The sequence below is a fragment of the Sminthopsis crassicaudata genome, chromosome 5, assembly GCF_048593235.1.
Source record: "Sminthopsis crassicaudata isolate SCR6 chromosome 5, ASM4859323v1, whole genome shotgun sequence".
NCBI classification, from domain to species: domain Eukaryota; kingdom Metazoa; phylum Chordata; class Mammalia; order Dasyuromorphia; family Dasyuridae; genus Sminthopsis; species Sminthopsis crassicaudata.
In genome coordinates, this window is record NC_133621.1 from 110,092,362 (window position 1) to 110,114,794 (window position 22,433).

At 34.0% G+C, this 22,433-nt stretch overlaps 1 protein-coding gene across 2 annotated transcripts in view; it reads left to right on the forward strand.

Annotated features, from left to right (window-relative positions):
* The window catches only part of CHCHD3 (coiled-coil-helix-coiled-coil-helix domain containing 3), a 315,348-nt gene extending 293,205 nt beyond the window's left edge, over window positions 1-22,143 (forward strand). For both annotated transcript variants that reach the window (XM_074267891.1, XM_074267890.1), the window contains 2 exons: window positions 8,102-8,237; window positions 21,421-22,143. In XM_074267891.1, coding sequence (XP_074123992.1) covers window positions 8,102-8,237; window positions 21,421-21,444 — 160 coding nt within the window. In that variant the 3' untranslated portion in view covers window positions 21,445-22,143. The remainder of the gene's footprint in view (window positions 1-8,101; window positions 8,238-21,420) is intronic.
* The last annotated feature ends 290 nt before the right edge of the window (window positions 22,144-22,433 follow it).

Genomic DNA, 22,433 nt, shown 5'->3' on the forward strand with positions numbered 1-22,433 from the left:
GATTTTATATCCATTGGGATTTTAAATTTTGACCTTTTGGGCTCTGGACATTTGTTCATTCCACTATTTATTTGTTGAAGGGATAACGGTACTTCTTCACATGCTATGATTATTTTCTGAATGAGAGTTGGTTTTCCAGACACTTAAGTATTTTTTAAGCTTTAATTTACTTGAATAAAATTTTGAGGAACTATTTATATGTAAAGCATCCTGTATGTGTAATATTTTAAGTTAAAACTTCACTTTCAATTTAAAGAACTATATTTTACTTGTTGTATTTTACTTGCTCTGATATTTTATGAAGTTAGAAATGTTGTGCAGAGTTCTTAATTATTTTTGTGTTAATTTTGAGTTAATAAATTTTAATGTATGTCTAATTAAACATTAACCACCCACACTTATTTGTCTTTAAACCATTTTGTGAATATTAGTTCATACTTCCAAATATACTTTTTGTAAATTTGTGATATATATTACTCATTAAAAATGAGAAATCTGAAATATAAGTGCTATGATAGTAGCCAATTGAAAATTAAAACCAATCTATTAAAATTGTTATATTTGTACTGTATCAAGTGACTAACATATAGATTTTTGTAAAAAGTGAACTGATGCTACATTCAATATGACTAGAATCCTTTTGGATATGATTCTTTACCAACATTGAACTTACTAGCTTAATAACATCAGATTATTTCTTGTTGCAGAAATATTGTATTATTGGGTTTGGAAGGAACAGCAGATTAATTCCTTTTTCCTAAGTATATGTATATGAACCGAATATACCAATTCTTCCTAGATAACATTCTGTATGAACTTATCATGGAAATTGTTTGCGCCCTTTTGGTTGGTGAGATGAGGAATGTGTTCTAGGAGAATCAGGCCTGCATAACTGGGAATGGGAATGAAGAACATGAATTGGATTTACTTTAGAACTATTGTATTCAGGATATCCCTAAAATCTCAGTGCAATTGTAAGCTTAATGAAGAATTTAATAGCTTAAAGCTCTTAAGCTTAAAACAACACTAATATTTTTGGGATTCCTGTAAATCCATTATTTGGAGGGGGGGTGCACAGAACCCCAAATACAGCTTTTTGTCATTTTCCTCCAATTTCTTTGTTGCTGACATTTCCTCATATTTTTCATAGTTCTTTTCATCTCAGAAATATGAGAGAGAATGTAGCTATATTAGAAAACTTTTAAAATAAATGCCTTCCTATATCTGTATTTTAAGCATCATACCTTTTAAGGGGAAACATATATGAATACAAAGATAGTATAATTTTGTTAATGCGCTATGCAAATTATTCATTAAAACATTTACAAATCTGTGCATTAGTATATTGCTTGACTATATAACTATTCTTTACAGGATTTTTTTGGTTTTAAGCCTTTTATTTCATATCCTTTTTTAAAAACTGAGGATTTAAGAATGTTTTCTTATGTATGGGCTGGCTTTTTGATCACTTGTGGCATTTTGACCTGTGATTTTGTTTTTCTCTCCTAAGTAAATAATTGCTATTTATATAGGTCTGTATACAAAACACTTTGCATAGATCATTTCATTGTTACTTATACAAAAGTTATCTTATTTGACCATACTGACCCATAAAGTAAAATAATGTGAATAGTCTTATCTCCATTTTAAAGGAAGGAAACTGTCAGGAGATACCAGCCCTAAGTGATACAACCAGAAAACAACAGGTGCCTGATTGGAATCTTTTGAGTCCTCTGATTAATACATTGCTCTTTCCATTATACCACAGTTGTTTCTGGTCTTATTCTTTCTAGAACTGTGATTTATGGAATAAAATTATTCATAATCTGCTGTCCCTTCACTCAGAACTGAGTTTCATACTAAATATGCACTTGGGTGGCTTTTTTCACTCCACTGCGTTAGAGTCAAAATCATTGGAGGTAACCGTTTAAGAGCCTTAAGTGATTGATTCATTTGACTGTGAAACTCAATGAATTGTATTAGGGGTTACTCTGAAAATATGGTTCTTTCCATTTTGATATTATAATGACAAAAAAAATAATAATTTGGCTTTTGTGATTTAGTAGCTGACTTTTATTGGAAAAGCTTTCATTTTCATTTGTCATAAAGAAATTAGTGACCACAATAGAATGTAGATGAAAACAAGAAAGCATTCAACACTTCTATGTCCTGTTCTAAAAATAGTATAGCCAGTATTTTGAAACAGGTAATAATGTATTCACAATATAGTTATCCTCTCTTTTAGGATAAACAATACAAAGTAGCTAAGTAGAAATGAATGCACATACTAAAAATTTATATTCAGTCATCTTCAAATTTGAGGACATCTTAATATCCCAATACTCTTTTTTCACAGTAATACCAACAATTTAATTTTAATTAATGTAAAGTCCAGAAACAAAACAAATTCAACTTAGTGATGGATTTTTAAAAATATTCTAAAAGTTGGTAATAACTTCTAGAAGGATGCTTCTCTGTGGACCAAAATCCAATTTCACAATTGCACTTTGAAGATTTATATTTTTAGAACAGGAAATGAAAATGGTTATATAGTCAAGCAATATACTAATGCACAGATTTGTAAATGTTTTTAATTAATAATTTGCATAGTGCATTAACAAAATTATACTATCCTTCAGTTTTTTTCAATGCGTATTGTACCTTGTTCACTGGACTTAGAATCTAATGAAAGGGTCCTAGAAATATAAAGTGAGTAAACAATTACATTCCTGAAGAGATGAGTTAAAACTAAGATTAAATTCCTTGTCTTGAAAAAAAAAATCTGATTACCCTATATAACTGCAAGACCCTCTATGTATGTATGCCTGATTTTCATATATATTAGAGTTGTATTAGAAAATCTGACCCTCAAGAATCCCATATTGTTCAGATATTAGGTTTTCTCCATTCCAGCATGACCATTGCATGTGATTGTAGTGTCTGCAGAACTTTTCACTATGGTCCAGATACAGGAAGAGGATTGTGGTGGGAGAGAGAGAAAGGGAGAGGAGGGGGGAGGAAGAGAAAGGGAGAGGGGGAGAGAGGGAACCTACACTTCTTTTGAATAGTTTTTGTGTTCTCAAGAGGAGGGACATGGTACTCTTGGAAATTGTAACTGCTGACTCATTTACATTAAATGTTCTTTGGAGATCTAAATGCTGAATTGTTAAAGAATAGCTATCTGCATAAAAATTTTTCCTTCCAAATTCACTGTTATTCTTACTGCTTACCATTTATGTTAGCTGTACTAAAAAGATAGGTAAGTAGTTTCCTCAAAATGCAATGCTCAAATAAACTCCAAAAACTTTTCTAAGATAAAAGTTACAGGAATACATAAGCTAAGCAGCAATAAACACTACAACTGATTAGAGGTTTTTAAAATTTATTTTAGGAGTATTTTAGACAAGAGATCAGAAGACCAAATGTCTTAATATAGCAGTCGTGAGAAAAGATTAAAACAAAATACTTGGAGATATATATTTCTCATATGCTCTTCTCTTTAAATGACTTTGCAATATTGACCTTTTACTAAATAAAGGTTCTTATTTGATAATGTATTTTAGATGGTTGTACCTTTTTGGGGCTCAGCACTTCATTTGGGAAGTCTCTTGCATCATCACACAGAGAAGACATCAGTCTCTAGCAGATGAGTTTTGAGTGCCATTTACAGTCAAATGGTAGAATACCAGAATGTACGGGAAGGGATTGAATTTTTAAAAAGAAAAGAAAAAGATGACAGAAGGGATTAGAGGAGATATATAGGTATACACACATATGTAACATAATATACTTAGAATAGATTAAGTTTATTTAACTCTATTTCAATAGATTTTTACCTCTAGCAATTTAGAATGATATTTTGGATAATATTCTATTCTTTTATGTTGGTTGTAAAATAGAAATTTTTAAAAATCATCTGGTCCAGATTTTCCTAATCTGATCTTTCCATGAAATTGTTTTTAAAGATATACATGAATTGACATGTGCAAACATGTGTGATTTATTTTATATATTACAAACCTAATATTATGATTATATTTCACACAGTTGAACATAATTTAATTCCTCTGTAAATCATGTGTTTAAAAACTATTATTCTCAGAAAAGCTCCATAGACGTCATCTTATTGCCAACAGCAGGATACATGACTTCAGAACAAAACAAAAAAGATTCAAAACCACTGAACTCTTTTTCATTTTTTTAAATGAAGAAATTGAGGCCCAGAAAGTTAATTGGTTACATCAAGCACCAATTCCTTTTTGTTTAATATTACATTTTCTACACAATTTTTTCTGCTGACCTTCTATATAATGCAGCTAATTTCTCTAAATTTGAATTTCATCTCTTTTTCTCTTATAGTTGTCATTTTTTAAGCTTTACTAATGTCAAATCTTTTTTAACCTAAAAAGAAACTACCTTTTTAAAGTGTTCCTTGAAGCAGAGATTTAATTTTCTTTCCAAGGTGTCTTCATACTCTCCCTATTATGATTTTTCTCTAGTAGTAGCTTTATACATCAGCAAGAATGAAAGCATTCAATAAAACTCAATTGTTGACGATACAGACAATTTACCATAATGCATATTGGAAGTTTCTTTGAAACTCTTTCTTGAATGGAAGATGCCATGACATCTGTTTTACAGCCTTCTAATGTTAGTCTGTAATCTCATTTAGCATTTTCTCAAAGTGAAAACAGTGCATTATGCTGTCATAACCGGCATCCCAGATCAATACTAAAGCAGAACCTTTCCCTCACACACTAAGCCACACAGATGTCCAGAGTGTGCTCCAGCCACTGAGGGACATTTATGTTCATTTCCACCCTTTGTGCCTTACCCCCATCCCCACTTCCAGTCATCAATACCAGATTGTGGGATATAAAGAGACAAGGGTATGTGTAAATATTTAGAATATAAGTTACCAACAAACAGAAAGTCAAGAGACCTAAAAGAGAAGCATTAATGACTTGGATAATAAAAGTGCATTTTAACACATTTGAAATTAGAACTAATGCTATTCTGGATACTGTGCTAGTCTAGATGTAGCCTAAAATCATATTTGTGTTTTTGGTGGTCTTACTGCGTTGTTGATTCATGTTGAAATTACTTGTAGTCCATTAACTGGATCCAGATCCTTTTCTTAGAAATGGTTTCCCAGCCATATCTCTCCTATCTTAATGCTTGTGAAATTACGGTTTTTTGAATTGCAGTATAGGAATTTACATTAACCTCAAATTTTTAAAATTCTAATAAAAGTTCACTTTTAATCTATTATCCTAGTGTGTTGAGGTATTATTAAAATTATTAAAATAATGTCTGATTATCTTGTCTAAAAATCTCATAAACCCTCCTATAATTGAAAATTTGACAAGAATACATTCTATGCTCTTATCCAAACCATTGATGAAAAGTTGAATGGGAGAAGGCTCTGGAAAGATGGCTTGGGTTACACACAAGATGCCTTTCTCAAGTTGACAAATGATCTACAAACCCATTTTTATATTTGTTCTTTCTAGCTATTCAAAATCCACCCAGTTGTATTATTATCTAGCTTTCCATCCTGCAAAATATGAGAAGTTTTGTAAAATGCTTTTTGTTAAACTCTGAAGTATGCTTGGGTTATCTCAATTTCCCTTTACAAATGCTCAAAATCCATCCGTTAATAATATGTTCTAGAATTTTGTTAGGAATACAAAGAAATCAAACTTAGTCATACATTTCACAGAACATGACTTTGATTTCTTTTTTGAAAATCACTATGTTTACCCTTTACCAGTCTTGCAATATATCTTGCTTCTCCAAGATCTTATAAAGGTAGCAAAAACAGTTTGGCAACCACGTCTGCAAGTTTTCTCAGTACCATAAGCGTAGTTCATTTAACTTTGGTTTCTAGCATACAGTGAGAAATAGGTGCTCTGTCCCCCCTCCTCATTTGTCTTCAGTTTTGTTATCTCTTTTGGTCTATCCCTCCCAATCCAAAGACAAAAAAAAGAGCAAAATAAGAGTTTGGTCGTTCAGCATTCTCATCTTGAGCCATTGTCACTACCTTCCTATCTCCAAGCAGCCATTTTATTTACTACTTTGGCTCTTTTTTTGGTCCAGAATAGCAAGTCCTTTCTGAAAGTCCTTTTTGTGGATGTTAGTATTTAGGTTCAACTCAATGCAAACCCTTAGTATTATTTGGTATTATTTTTATCAGACTCTATGCAAGACTCTATCTATGCAATTATCTGACCTTGCTTTCATCCTCCACACATGCCCTTAAAGAAAAACCTGAATTGACTATGGTCTCTTTAAGTGGCTCTTCCCTTTCTTCTCTCTCAGAATAATTTCCACTTATGTCATTAGAATTTCATTCTAGGGCATTCCTGTGCCTTTTGACTGATTTCCTCTGCAGAATATTATGCCATTAGTTCTATCCTACCTATCACTTCAGTTGCCGTATCTATTTTTTAAAAAAAGAAAAGGCAGGAAACAGGAGGAAGATAACTCAAAAGGAGATAGTAATACTCATGCACCACCTCACAGGATTGCTATGAGATAATACTCGTTCTACCACCTCACAAGATTATTATGAGGAAAGCACTTCAAAAAATGAAAAAATATCCCATACAATTCTGACTTATTAATGAAAAATTGGCTTTAATATTATCATGCTTAATATTTCAGTATTTAAAGCAAAGCTGACTTCTTTTAAATGCTGATGTTCTTGATAGGGGATTAGAAAAATCCATGTCCAGAAAAAGTCACAGATATTTGAACTTTGAAATTTCAAAGTAAATTCCATGAATTAGATTTAAATTCATTTTTAAGTAATTGACAACTCTGAATGACAGCAGTATTGGTAACATTGCATAAAATTTTAGAAATTTCCCCAGTTCTAACTATATATCTAATGTCTTTAGAAAGTGTCATGGAATGAATTCCCTTAAGAAACAGTAGTGTAGTTTTCATTTCGCTTTTGTACTCTAGGAAAATGTATAATAGCCTAGTGGATTGAGTAAAAGTAATTGGGGATAAAAATTATTGCCTAAGGATTTCCTTGTTGATGAGAAATTTTTTTTTTTCTCTCTATGTTCTCTAGGGTTTTTTTTTTTTTTTTAACCCATTAAATTGGAAATAATGCTATTCAGAAATTATGTTTGGAGAAACCAATTTTAGATTCTAGAAGACTAAAATTTTTTTTAAAAGTTTTCTATATATAGAACAAAAGTTAATTTGAAAGTAATATAAATGCATACGCTATGTGTGACATAATGTGTACATGTGTGTCTGTGGACACACTCAATTCAAGTTTCATGTCTACTGTATTATATTATACTACACTACACTACACTACACCACACCACACCACACCACACTACATGCAGCTATACTAAATAGTGGGGATAGAGTGAGTCCCTATAACCTTCTTTCATCACTTTACTCATGGAAGTATGGCTCTAGTTTACACACCACATTTTAATTTACTTAATTTATTTTGCAATTGTGTATGTGTGTTTCCTTTATATACTAGGTGGAGATTGTAAATTGTTAGAATGTTAGGGTTGTTCTGTGTTAAAATGCAGTTTGTATACTCAAGACAAGTTTGTACGAGTCAAATAAAAATTATATTTATCAAAGAGAATTTGTGATGGTTGGTCTAAGCTTGACATTTTTCCCGTTCCTGTGATTGCAGAAGTTAGTATGTCAGTAGTATATACAAAATAACTAAGAATAAGTGGACTCCTTTATTTACTATGTAAATTCAGTCATTAGATCATGGATCTAAAGCTAAAAGGGGCTTTAAAGGATTTCAATTTCAACCCCTTTATTTTTCAGATTAAAAAAAACTAAATCCAGCAAGATTATAATAAGTGACTTATCCAAGGTGTAAGTGAAAGTGTCTTGTGTGGAGTTAATTACTAGGGTTTATTTAATGGAAATTATCTAACTTGTCTCCACTTTGATCTATGAGAAATATCATTAATTTAAATAACCCTTTTTCTCTGAAGATAGAATTGTATCTTTCTAACTTTAAAACATTCACCTACTCACTTTAATTTAATTAAAAAATTATACCTTTTAATTTTTATCTTTTGAATTATGAATTATTCTTTTTCAGACGCTATGAGACTCATCCAATCTGTGCTGATCTGCAAGCTAAAATTCTTCAATGTTATCGAGAAAACCCTCAGCAAACACTCAGCTGTTCTGCTCTGGCCAATCAATACCAGTACTGTGTCAATCATGCCAAACAGGTGGGTTGCAAACTTAGCCAGTTTGGACATTACAAAAATTAGGATGGAAAATGTATTTTAGATTGTCATAAGGTTCCATCCACATCTCTCTATTTAGATCTCTCTGCTTTTCATATAAAGGGTTTCAGCCTACAGTTTTGTTTTTTGACATGTTTGTGTGCTATGCAGCTATCATTCCCCTCTTCTAATGAATTGTGGTAGAAATGTATTCTTAGCATATTCGAGTAGTACTTTGCACATGTAATACTTTTTTTTTTTTTAATTTTTATTTTATTTTATAATTATAACATTTTTTTTGACATGGGTATGGGTAATTTTTTACAACATTATCCCTTGCACTTACTTCTATTCAGATTTTTTCCCTTCCTCCCCCAACCCCCTCCCCCAGATGGCAAGCAGTCTTATATATGTTAAATATATTACAGTATATTCTAGATACAATATATGTGTGTAGAACCGAATTTTTTGTTGCACAGGAAGAATTGGATTCAGAAGGTAAAAATAACAGTTTACATTCATTTCCCAGTGTTCCTTTTCTGGATGTAGCTGGTTCTGTCCATCATTAATCAATTGGAATTGGATTAGCTCTTCTCTATGTTGAAGAAATCCACTTCCATCAGCATACATCCTCGTACAGTATCAACACATGTAACACTTAATAAATATTTGTTGAATGAGTCAATTAATATGTGCTTTTGGAACATCATCCAGGACTCACTAGTATTGATATCTATTACTGCATGGCATTCAGAGTTAAGAGGTTCATAAAAGTGTAAGATCTAAATATATGATAGAAGGAGGGCTTAAAATACTTTTAAATGTATCTTAAGCCATATTCTCTCATTAAGTCTTCATATAGCAATCAACTGATACTCACTAGTACATGTTTCCTCTAATTTAGGTATTTTAGCAACATTAATAAAACTGGGAATAAATCACCTATCTTAATGAATTAATATAATTGCCTACCATGTAATTGATTTAGTTAGATTTGATTACACTTAGCTATTAAAGTTATATGTAGGAATTCTCAGTGTTTATCAGATGAAAAGGTCATAATAGCTGATCTTCTAATATAAACATAAAGCAGTTGACCTATACAGTATGTCCTTCCATAGTCTGATTTGCCAGGGGTTATAATAATGTCACTTAGTATGCATTTCTAACTCTCTCTTTATATATTTGATAAGAGGATTTGGAAGGTCTGGTTGGATAGTTGAGTAGTGGAGAGGGGGAAAGGGATATGATCAGGATTTTTTTTTTTTTTTTTTTTTTTAAGAACGACTGTGCTTTTAAAGTTCTCACTTAATGCCCATTTCTTTCTCTTGTTTATAGTAGCACTTGTATTGTCTTTAACAGTATATGAGGAATTCTTTTATTAAAAGATCTTTAGTGGAAGCATCATCAATATGAAGGCTAGATATTTTATTTCTTGGAAATATATTCTGATAAGCCTTTGGTAAAATCAGCCTACTATAAAAATACAAACTCAAGCATTTGGGGCCTGTGAATTGAGTAATGAAGGCCTTTCTAATTTGATATTAGTGCCATATTGTGGATACAAGAGTCTTTGGAAAAACTGGCCATGGAAAATTTTGTTCCAATTCCAATATGTAAAATATATGTGCTTGTGTCCACTAATGCAATTTTAACATAATAACTTAAAGAAAAATGTTAATATCGATAAATGCTTCGTAGTTTTTAGAATTACTTTGAAGTTCTTATTTTATCCAATCATAAACTTTTGTTATTCCATCTTTCCCAAGACTTTACCAATCCTGAAACTATTCTTTACCAGAATCTCCAGTCTTTCTACTCCTCCATATTTTTTTCAGTCCATCTCCCAGCTCTCTAGCACAATCTCCAGACTTCACAGTCTCAAGTCCTGGGTGAATCACTTCAATTCTACCCTACTGTATGCTATGAAATCTCTTGCTCCTTTGTCCTTTCACTGTTCATGCCTCACTAAACCCTAACCCTGGAATTCCCCCTCCATCTACCTCCTTCATTCCTACTCAACACTGCTGCTGGAAGGAGCTGGAAAAAAGTCACAGGTTCATGATGACTGGGTTTATAATACATTTAAGCTGTCTAATCTACCCAGACTATAAATGAAGCAAGGCTTCTGCTCCTTCCAGATGAATTTCCTTTCCCTCTTACCAGAGCAGCTGTTCTTGTCTCTTTCTACTCTCTTGTTCTTCCACAGAAACCACCCCTCTCTCCCCATCTTTAGTATCTTCACTTCCTATCCTCAGTCTCTTTTAAAACACTGGCCTCCATGTTCCTCTGATAACCAAAAGTATTCTCTGCAGTTATCAGTCATCTATTAATTGCCAAGTTAGTGGCTTTTTCTCAAAACTTACTCTTCTTGACTTCTTTACAGCACCTGACATTATTGACTACCTGCTCCTCTGGAGTACAGTCGTTTAGGTTTTCATGACTCTATTCACCCTTGGTTCTCCTATTATTTGTACTACTTATTTCTAGTCTCTTGCTGGATCGATCTTCATCATCCATACAGTGCCCATTTGACTGTAGGTGCTTCCAAGCCTCTGTTCCAGGCCTTCTGGTCTTTTCTTTTTATACTCTTTCATTTGTTCATATCATCATCTCCCATAGGTTCAGTTATTATCTTTATTCAAATGACTCACAGATCTAGATATGAAAGGAAGAAAAAAAGGGAGGGAATCATATTCTCATGAAATCTTCTATAGCAGTAAAGTGATATTCTCTAGTACATTTGTTTTCTCCAATTTAGGTTGTTCTTAATTTCTTCCAAGTGGAAGAAAGAAGATTTATTAGGTGATTATTATGAGTAAAGCACTGTAAAAAGTTCTGGGAATGAAAAAGAAAAACAAAGTAATCTGAGATCTAAAGGAATTCACTCTCTTAACAGAGGGATAAAGCACATTTAAGAGGTTTCCACTGCAAATTGATGGAAAGGCCTAATAGTTCCTAGGCTACAGAGGTAAAAACAGATGTTAAAACCTCTTCCTTGATATTATTTCCACTCATAAAACCATATTCATTTCTGAGATTACATTTGTAACTCCAAAGATTTGTTGGCAAGAACTCTGTTGGTTTTTCATCATCTGGTTAGAGAGAAAAGGCAGCAGCTGCAGCTCCTGAAGCAGCAGTTGTCAAGTGGCATATCTACAGAGGTTGAATCCCTGGATAATGTTTTCCAGGGGTTGGCTGGAATCAGGCTGGTAAGGACATTGTTATTACCAGGAGGATCTTGAATGGTGTACAAAATCATCTTGGAAACAACATGAGCCAAAAGAACTCTTTTTTTCTTAAAACCTTCCCCTCTTTTAAACCTTCTCTATGTTCTTCCAGGTTTTTAACTTGGGCATTTCACTATCACTCACCCCCTGTATCTAATCAGTTACCAAATCTTATTATCTCCACAGTGTTACATATATATATATATATTACATATATATATATATATATATATATATATATATATATATATATATATATATATATATATCTCCCTTCTCTCCATTTACATTACCTCCCTAGCCTCCTGATCACCTCTTGCTCAAACATCTGTAAGATTAGGTAAAACAAATTAATTTTAATCTCTGGTCCTTGAATCTCTCCCTACTGCCAAATTATTTTTCCTAAGATACAAAGGTCTGATAATACCAACTCTTCTCCCTAAATTCCAGTGATTCCTTCTTTCCTCTAGAGGGATCAAATGTGAATTCCTTTCTTTAGCATTTAAAACCTGGCCCATTCAAGTCTTTGTAATTTTATAGGTTTTTTCCTCTCCTTGCATTCCATAGTTAAGCCATACTAACCTACTTGGTTATATATTTCTTTTCCTGTCTCTGTGCTTTTGCACTGTCTCTCAAGCCTGAAATGTTCTCCCACTTCACATCTACTACTTCAGATCTTTCACTCCCTTTAAGACTAAGCTCAAATGCCACATTTTCTGTATGAGATCTTTCTGGTTCCCTTAAAAGTTAGTGCCTTCTTCTTTTAGATTCTTTTCTGTCAACTGTAGTCTTATTTACACACACACACACACACACACACACACACACATACATACACACATCTATTTATGTACATCTTTTCTTTCCTACTAGAATGTAATTTTTTAGAGGATGGTGGATTATTATTACCTCTTCTTTTTTTGTTTGTTTGTTTCCTAGGACTTAACACAGTATCTGACACAAGTATTAAAGAATGTTTGGTGATGAATTAATTGGTTTTTGTAATACTTATATTACACTGACTTTCACTTTGGCCTTGCCACTTTTAGTTCATGGTGCTTTTTTGTATGGGATGGTTTTTGCTTGTTATCTTTATATGTGTTTTGGATTGTTCTAAGCCATCTATAGTCTCTGCATCTTCCAAATGACAAACACTCTTCATTTATACGATAGGGTTTGTGAAGATGGAATCTAAGGTTATGGAACCAAACAAAACGACCTGGTCCATGTTGATTGAAGTCTCACATAGAATTATAGCTTTATTTAGACTATATTCAGACAAAGTTGTCAGCCGAAGACTTATAGTTGTTATCAATGACAAGAAAAAGAACCATGACTTTATGGAAATCTCTTGGAAGTGTAATTTTTATTACCTTCTGTTAGTATTTTTAAATGACTTCTATTGCTTATATGGCATATACATTGGGTAGAATATATGCTTTTACTATAAATTAATCAAAGGGATATATATACCTACTGCCCATAAAGTTTTTGTCCTTTTGAATAGGTACTACTGAAATGATCACATTTAGAGTAGAGAATTAAGGCTTAGCAACCAGGTGTAAACTCACAACTGGCCATTTGTGACCAAATATTGAACACAATAACTCATAGAATTTGATTTTAAATGAAAAGGAGCACCAAGTGATTGGTTTTCTTCAAAGTAGTTCTTTGTTAATTACTAATCTAAATTTTTGTGGAAAGAAGCAAGAAAATGGGAATGGGGTACAATGGTTAAAACAGTAAGCACACAGAATTGAGGGCAAGCAAAATAGTGATGAGAAGGATAGCTGAGAAATGAGTTATAAGAGAGAATGAGAACAAAGCACTTTATCAAAGATGACAACCCAGGAAGGCATCATTTTATGGCTATACTAAAATGACTTGTCTGATGTAAGAAATGTTTCATTAATGGTTTCTCTTTCCATAATAGAATTAATTACCTAATGTTTTCAGTTTTCCTTTTTGTGAAGACACAGTCATTCCTGGAAGTTAGATTTCAACCTTGTGACCTCAACCCTTTGGCCCTTCTTGTTGGAAAAGGATTTAGTAGTATAATAGTCACCCTTGTTTCCTAAGGCAGTTCCTCATGGGGCAAACTATCCCTCTTTTATTTCCTATGAAAGCCAGAGCATATACTGGACAATACTCAACAGTGAAACAACAACCAAAACATGAAAACAAGCCATTAGTTGTCTTGTCCATTTCTCTACCATTGTAAGAGCATTCCCCATAGGATAATCTCAATTGCTAAATCCATTCCATGGTTAAATGACTCTCATGATTAGGCTTTTACTGGTTCCCTTGAGGCACTTTCCTATAGTCCTAATAGATTTTACTGATTGGAAAATTTCTGGATATTCTTGAGTCTTAGTTTTTCTTTTGTTCTCTTTCATCCAGTTATTCACATTTATCTTTTCCTGAACCATCTTTAAACAATTCCTCATGGGTTGTCATGGGAAATTTAGATTATTCTTTCTGGCGTGTTAATTCTGAGTGATCATTATAAGAGTAAAAGGATTTTTAAAGATAATTATCTCTAGGACTAAAAACTACAGGCTAACTAAAAATGATACATCATTAAGAAATGAATGTGAACATTTATTTATATATACCGGAACATATAATCTACATTAATTCTTTAGCCATCAACTTTATAGTTTTCTTAGAGCTACCATGATCAATTTTTTTTTCTTTTTGCCATTCCCCATTCTGTCACAGACACATACACATGACCTCTATTTTTCTTATTCCTTTAGTTGTCATATCATTGAGAAACAGTTTTTGAGATCCTCTGATCCAGCTGCCTCCTTTTTATAGATGTGAGAATTGAGTCACAAATCACTTTTCCAGGGTTACACTGGTGGTGGCCAACATTTTCCTTTTATAGAGTGAAATAGAATCCATTCTTATTAGAAATTAAACTAGAAAAAGTTGAAATAGTATTAACCCAAGTTCATATTGCCTTCTCTAATTCAAGATACTTCTACTTTCTGCCTATTTTCCTATTAATCACATAAAGTATAGGTAATTTGTTGAAAAAAAAAAAATTCTAGGTATTCTGTTCAGAGGGGTAATTAATTTAGGGATTTTTTTCACCCAGAGCAAATACAGTTGTTGGGATGAAACATGACACAAACAACTGCTTTGGATAAAATTGAGCCAAGAGGAGTTAATCTGTGAATTTTCTCCCGCTTCCCCCCATCCATGCCTCTTGAGAGGAAAATGGGTCCCATAGCAATAAGATCCTCAAGATGGTGGTGTGGGCCAGCAAGCATATTTCTCTTCCTGTTTGCCTTGTACTACTGCTAACAGTTCTGATTCTGGACCATTTTTATCAGTTGCTACCAATAGCTACAAGATTAAAAAGAAAAAAAAAAAAAAAGAGCTTAGATTCTTAGGGTGTGTTATGTGTAGTCTATATTAAGGTGGTTTTTCTCTCTTTATGCTTATATTCAGAAGAGACACACATCTACTAGTTTTTTTCTGTATCCTTATATGTATTTTCCTCTTCTTTGGTTGGAGGTAGCAGTCAAGTTGTAGAATCTTTTATTTTTTTTATGACTGGCTTCCATACTATAGCTAAGTTCTTTACTCAGCAGACAAATCATAAATATGTTTACCACTATTGCGGATTTGGGGGCCACTTTGTTGTTGTTCCTGTTGTTTAAAGATCATAGTCCCTGGTTTTATGTATTACTGACATTCCTATGGAAGTCCAATATGTGGAAATGAGGCCAGTTTGAGAAAGAAAGGAGACAATGATAACTTTTTATGTCTCCTGCAGATAGTAATAAAGATAGGGGCTCAACCTGTGATTTCATTTGGAGAGAAAACTCCCTTTACCACTGTAGGTTGTCATCTCTGCAGCTTATAAATTCTGGAGTTGCCTGGAGCTCTCAAGATTAAGTGACTTACTGATGTTGTTTAGAACTAGAACTTGAACTCAGGTCTCTTGCTGATTCTGTGACCAGTTGTCTTTCTACTACATCCTACTTCTCATACAGATTTCCCATGCTAGAGAAAGGAAGAAACAACTTTCTCTTTCTGCCCCCTGTTAACTAGTGTAAAAGAGTAGTAAATTTTTTGTGTTCTAATACACTTCTATAAGAAAATAGAGGTTGCCAACCAACTCTTACTTGAAGTTTCAGTTGTAAGGATTTTTTTTTTTTAAGCTTTTTATTTTTCAAAATATATGCATGGACAATTCTTCAATATTAGTCCTTGCAAAACCTTGTGTTCCAATCCCCCCCCTTCTCCTATGCCCTACCCTAAATGGCATGTAGTCCAGTATATATTAAACATGGTAGAAATGTGTTAAATCCAATATATGCATACATATTTATACAATTATTATGCCGCACTATAAAAATTCAGTCAAACCAGTTTAAAAAAAAAAAAAGAAGCAAAATAAAATGCAAGCAAACAACAACAAAGAGAGTGAAAATGCTGTTATAAACCACACTCAGTTCCCACAGTCCTCTCTCTGAGTGCAGATGGCTTTCTTCATCACATTAGAACTGGCCTGAATCATCTCATTGTTGAAGATATCCACTTCCATCAGAATACATCCTCATATAGTACTGTTGTTGAAGTATATAATGATCTCCTGATCCTGCTCATTTTACTCAGCATCAATTCATGTAAATCTCTCCAGGCCTCTCTGAAATCATCCTGCTGATCATTTCTTACAGAATAATAATATTCCATAACATTCATATACCATAATTTATTTAGCTATTCTCTAACTGATGGGCATCCATTTAGTTTCCAGTTCCTTGCTACTAAGAATTATTTATATGCCAAGAGTATTCAAAGTCATATATCATGACAGAATCATGGATATTAGTGGAATTCAGCATAAATGAAAAGTCCAGATCAAGAGATCTAAGGCACATGAATACAAGAGACCGACCTTCTTCCAGTCACAAGCCAGGTCACAAGACAAGCAGTCAAGAACCAAGTTATCACACAGGTACAGGATGTCACATCACAGTGGCATGTTCAGTAGTCAGGCAGCCTGTCAAGCCAGCTGATTGAGAATACCAGGTGTTATCCCTGCCTCCTGCTGGGACAGAAAACTTTTAAGGCATGGCTAGGATAGGAACTGCAGATAAGAACAAATGAGCCACTTTAGAGAGATAATAAATAAGTAACCTGACTGTTATAAAGAATGAGGGGTCAGAATGAGGGCAAAATTTGACATACTATTTTATAGCTTTTTCCTAAGTATTTAAATGAAGCCTCCGGGATATTGTTAGCTTCTGAAATAAAAGACACTGAGACCAGAATGCATAAAGGAATTTGCCTGAGACAGAATATCTGCCAAATTTCTTAGGGCCCTGTATTTTATCTTCACTATGACTTGGATTCTTGAAAGATTAGGACTTCACTGGGCCCCCTCTTGAGTACTGATATTGTCAGCTTAAGTATTGATAACTCTGGTGTTAGACTTTAGGCTTCCTGAAAAAGCACTTCATCAGGTGAAAAAGATGACCTGTTTCCCAAGGTGGCAAAGTTTGTTAGTAGCACAGACAACACTAGAACACGTCCCTTGTTTCTTTGACTCCTACTACTTTGTCATATATCTGAGTTACACGGGCAGATATCTACAAGCCACTAGATGCCAAGTATTCATTTTTTAGTTTTCTCCTGAAGGAGGGGAGAAGAAAAGATTATGGTGACTTCTCAGTGGTGATACAATAGGATCTTTGAATTTGGAAAGGACACTAAAGTTCATGTAGCTTCCCCTTGGGTTTGTAAAGACTGAGGCCCAGAGAAGCGAAAAGGCCCTCTTGATACCCACAAGTCTTCAGAGGCTGATTCTTGATTTGAAGCCAGGGCCTTCTCCTGCAGCTCCAAAGTTTGTCAGCTCTCCCACACATACCCCTTGTGGGCTCTTGGAGGCCTTTAGCCCAACAGGGGATCCAAACCAATTCATAGTCTCCCTTGTAAAATGCAGGTGCCTCTCCCAAGCATCATGCCCCCAGATTTCTTGGCTAACACAAGCAGGATTATCAGGAGGTTCCTCATTACCTAGTGGTGATGAACCTCTGCACTGGGAGTTATATACTATCTTTTCCCCTGCAGGCTCACACTGTCCTGAGACTTTTCTTAAAGTTTTTTCAACATTATAAAACTTGCCAGCATTTATATTTTGTTAGCATATAGCCTTAAAGGCTTGAATCTAACATTGCATAATAACATTAATGAAATCACAAATCTACTGAAATGTTAATATTTACCTTAATATGATATATAGAATTAGTTTACAATCAGCTACAAACAAAAATGAAATACACTGAGAGTTAAAAGGGAGGAGGTAACATGAAGGGGGACAAGGGTTGTGTAAGTACACCATAGATAAATGTTGACAAGTCATTATGTGTCTAGATTGCAGGGCCATAATATATGCCTTCATACTATAAATTCATTATTGAGGGATGGTTGACTTTTTGGAGCATGTTTTTAAATTATATTTATAAGGAGGCTTCTTTATCGTAATCTCTTAGCATTTGTTAATTGCTCACCTGTACTTAGACTTCAATGCCACAAGTATTTTCCCCTGATCTCCTAGCTTGAAGAGTCTGTCTTTAACTTTTAAAGTTAGGTCAAATTCAAATTTTTGAATTTACCTATTTACTGTCACTGATCATTCCCTGGAAACCTTTTCAGAAACCACTTCCTGAGAATAATTGCCTTGTAAATCTTTTCTCCATTACAGACTGATTGATTAGAGAAAATATTGCCATTGAAGTACATTTTTTGTGTCTTCATGATGAATATTGCTACTCACAGGCTCCTCCTTCAGAAGTGTACAATGTTACAGTGTTTTACCTGTTATTGTGGTTAAACTCTGTAACTAATGAACCTAGGGAGACAGAAGGTACCAAACTTTTAAGACCTGCAGCATTAGCTGGAGTCATGAAATATCCTGACATGAAAAAATTTCAGTTCTCCTCCCAAAGCAAGAAACAAAGAGTATAATAGTTGTTGGGCAGGGGGAACAGACTGATAGATTGAAAAGAAAGTAAGTTAACTAATCAGATTTTCAGGTAGTAAGAAACAATTTTTGTGTCTGAGCCGAGCATTCGAGCTTTTCATAAATTGAGTTTATTGATTACCTTTTCTTTCTATCTCCTTTATAATCTTCTCATTCTGACTTCCTGTTTCTTCTTGTGGCTCTAATCTTTCAGTCTCTTCTTTAGTAAAAACATAAAGCACTATAGAGACCAAGAACTTTAATGGGGGGGGGGGGAGGAAGAGAAACTGCTTTTTAAGGCCTCCCACAGTGTTGAAGCAATGTTGTCTGCCATTTGTCAATTCTGTTAGTTCTTTGGGGCTAAAAATTATGTCAAGTTTGTTAGAGGAAAGTTAGCAGCATCACCAAAAAATAAATTCCTGTTCCCCCCAAAAAAGCAACAACTTTACTTTCCCCTTGATGGTGATTTGGCAACACAAACTTGCTATAATTTCTTTTAAATAGATTGAGACAGCCAAGCAACTGACAGTGTAGTGATTCAACCCAACTGAGAAAGCTATAATTCAAAAATCAGTAGAATAGATTATTATGTAGCAAAAATATTTGAGAGAAACTGTTCAGATCATTTTAATAAAGGGAAATGACACACAATTTTCTATCTCCAGGGGCACTGTTCTTGTCTTACAATCAGAGCTGCCAGTCTTTCCATGGTAGAGGGAACCAGAAAGGGGGGTAGAAGGGAGGAATAGAATAAGGAGGGTAAGAAGAAATAGGAAATATGTAGCCCAAACTCTTCTTTTTTTGGTATTGAGTGATTCCCTGAGCTGTTTAGAAAGGGAGTTTCGGGAGGCCAAAATGATGAGCTCTTGCAAGGAATTTCTTTCCCCACAATAAGATTAAGTATTCACAGTTCTCTAAATGAAGGAGGCAATTTTTTATAACTTGCAAAGCTTTTCCACTCATTCTTTGGGGATTGCTATGTTAATTTATGCAGTGTTAAATTTATGCAGTGTTAAAATTCAGTCCAACAGCAGCTACTTAAAGAAACTATACAGTGGTGGTACGAAGAGACTCTTAAGGTAAGCTCATTGTGAAAATAGCCTTAGTCAGCCCTGAGAAATATTGAAAGCCTAAAGTTTTTGTGCCAAGGTTGCAAAAGGTTTTTTATTGTATGGCTTTAATATTAATACTTTGAAATATTTTACAAAGTAATTTGTCTCCTTTAATTCAACCTGACATTTTATTGTGGTGTCTTTGACAGTAAAGAAGACAGCTTTGTCTTGCTTCTGCCACCTTTTGGTGGCAAATGAGCCCAGTTTGAGAACCTGTTGATAAACTAGCCCTGAAGCTATTCCATTCTTTTTATTTTTAAGGAGCAAAGTTTTATACAGCTTAGCTGCTACTGTATCTTGGGAGATTAGAATTGTAATACATGCACTAGAATATTATGTAAGTGAGTTTAAGAGATTATTAAAACAGTCTGTTTCCCTGACTTTGTTTTATAGTCTTCATATATTGTATGTGTATGAGTAAATACCACTAAGTGTGTCTTACTTAGTAAGCACTCTTCTCCTGATTCTCAAACTATTCAACCTTCCAAGGGATTGTTCTTTGCACTTGACAGGGGGAAAAAAGGAGAAGAAATACCTAGATTTGGTTTTGGTTCATTAGGGCTCCTGGGAGAGGATGGGTGGTTGAAAAACAGATTCTTTTGCAAAAGTTTTAAAATTTTGTATCCTTTTTAAATTAGTACCCTTGCTTACATAGCAACAAAATGTAGCACTTGACAAAGGAATTAAGGGAAGGTACAAATATACATTTTTGACTTCAGTTGGTTATAGATATGAATTACTACAAATAACACACATATACATTGAGTCCTCATTGCAGTGCTGTTATTAGGATTCAGGTCATGGGATTGTCAACAGTCTAGGAATTAAATGGCCTAAGAGAAGTCCAGTATGGTTCTGCATGCGCTGGATTTTCTTTTGTGGCAATTAGTGAGTGTCTTTAAATTTATATATAAAGTTTACCTCCCAAAGAGATCAAAAGTTCTTTCCCCGTGGGGGTAGCCCCAATATCTTTAAGGAGACAACTATTCTAACATTATTATGAAATTTCCTTTTTTCCATAGAATGTCTAAAACCTTTCTAATTAACTTCCTATTTGATTAAATTAATATTTGCTTTTATTTTCCTTACCTTTCTGGTTTTCTGAAACCAAAGAATCTGAAAAACATATCATCATAGTATCTCAGGATAATTTCTCTTTGTTTCCATGCCATTATGTAATCTTGGTACTCCTATTCCTTAGAAGGTTCTTTTTTTTGCTTGCCTTCATTCGATCTTTTTCTTCTTTCTGAATGCTACCTGGGGGTTTCCCTCAAGAGTCAGTTCTTGGCCATATTCTTTTTTGTGTTGTATAATATTCCCTTCTAGAAAATATTTCCAAATTCCAGCGTTTCTGCTATAACATTTGCTACCTATCCCACTTATTCTTATTCATCTTTTGATATTTATTCATCTGTTGCTTTATCTGCCTGGTGATCAAGAAATCCTTTTTTTATATCTGCTATTTCCCACTTAAGTGGGGAAGTCACTTAAGAAGTCAGTCCTGGGTTAGGTATACCTCTTGGAATTGAGCTCATTTAGCCATTACTGAGCATTTTAGCATTTCTGTTCTTCTAACAGCAAGCTACAATTTCTGGGAGTGGTTTGTATCAAAGAACCCAGGGATTCTTCATCATCCTGTGGCCCTTGCTTATTAAAAATCAGGTTTATACAATTATGTTTCAAAGGGGGCATCTTTGCTCCAGAATTTTATGATGCTTGCCTGAACCAGGAAAGCCTCATGTCTTAACAGTTATATATTTGGAAGTGAGCATTACGAAAGCTGATGGCATAGCGTGAAATGTTGCTGTTAACTTTTTAATTCCTTGCTAGTGTTGAAACTTTTCCTTTTGATTTATCTGCAGAACGTGCTTGAAAAAGGAGGATAAAGCTGACTTCCAAAGCAAGCAAAAGCCTGACAACTTTAATTCCAGCAGTGGAGCATTTTTTCCCCCAACAATACAAAGCCTACTTAAAGGGCAGACCACTAAGGAGAAGAACTGGAAGAGCCAATTCAACAGCAACAAACATCACAACTCAATCAGCAGACACTTGAAAAAGCCAAGTCTGGTTGTCTTATTACATCAGAAATCTGACCTGTTAAAGCTCAAGGTTGAAATATAATGTTTTGTGGGTGGGTCAGGAGAAGAGAAAGGATAAGTTGAAAGGGAGGGCAGTGCATATATGAGAGAGTGGGGAAGGAGGAAAAGCCTTGTGAATGAGAGCTACCCCCAGGGAACTAAATTGTCTGAGCTTCCTAGAATGCTGACTTTGTCTTTTTTCTTTTCTCCTTTGATATGAAAGAGATTTTTGTTTGTAATTTATTATGATGATCATGTAACTAAGAAAAGGAAAAAAATGTCTTTTGCTGGAATAATGTGTATGATTATAAGTGAAATATGGCCTTCTTATCAATGTAAAAGCAACTTTCTAAAGTGTGTACGTGTGTGTGTATATATATATGTATGTGTGTATATGTATATATACACAAACAGACACATACTTATATATAGATATCAGTTCCTTTACCACGAATACTGACAACCATGCCTCACTCAGTATCCATAATAAATATATTTTATGAACAAGACTGGCATTATAGTCTGTAGCCTGGCATCTTCCTGTTCTCAGTTGTGGTCATACTTAAAGAATTATTGCATTGCCATTATTGATTCCTTTATTCAAATCCTTTTCTAATGCCTCATAACTGTGCAATCACTATGATTTCTTGAAAGTTATGCCAACAGAGAATAGTTCTGGCAGGTCCTGTCAAGGTGGAGAGGGCTTCAGGTGTGTCTGCCATCTGAGGTCTAGCCTGGCCAAGTTTGTGGAAGCTTATAGCCAGATGGTTACCTACCAGGTATTGCATTTTTTTTAG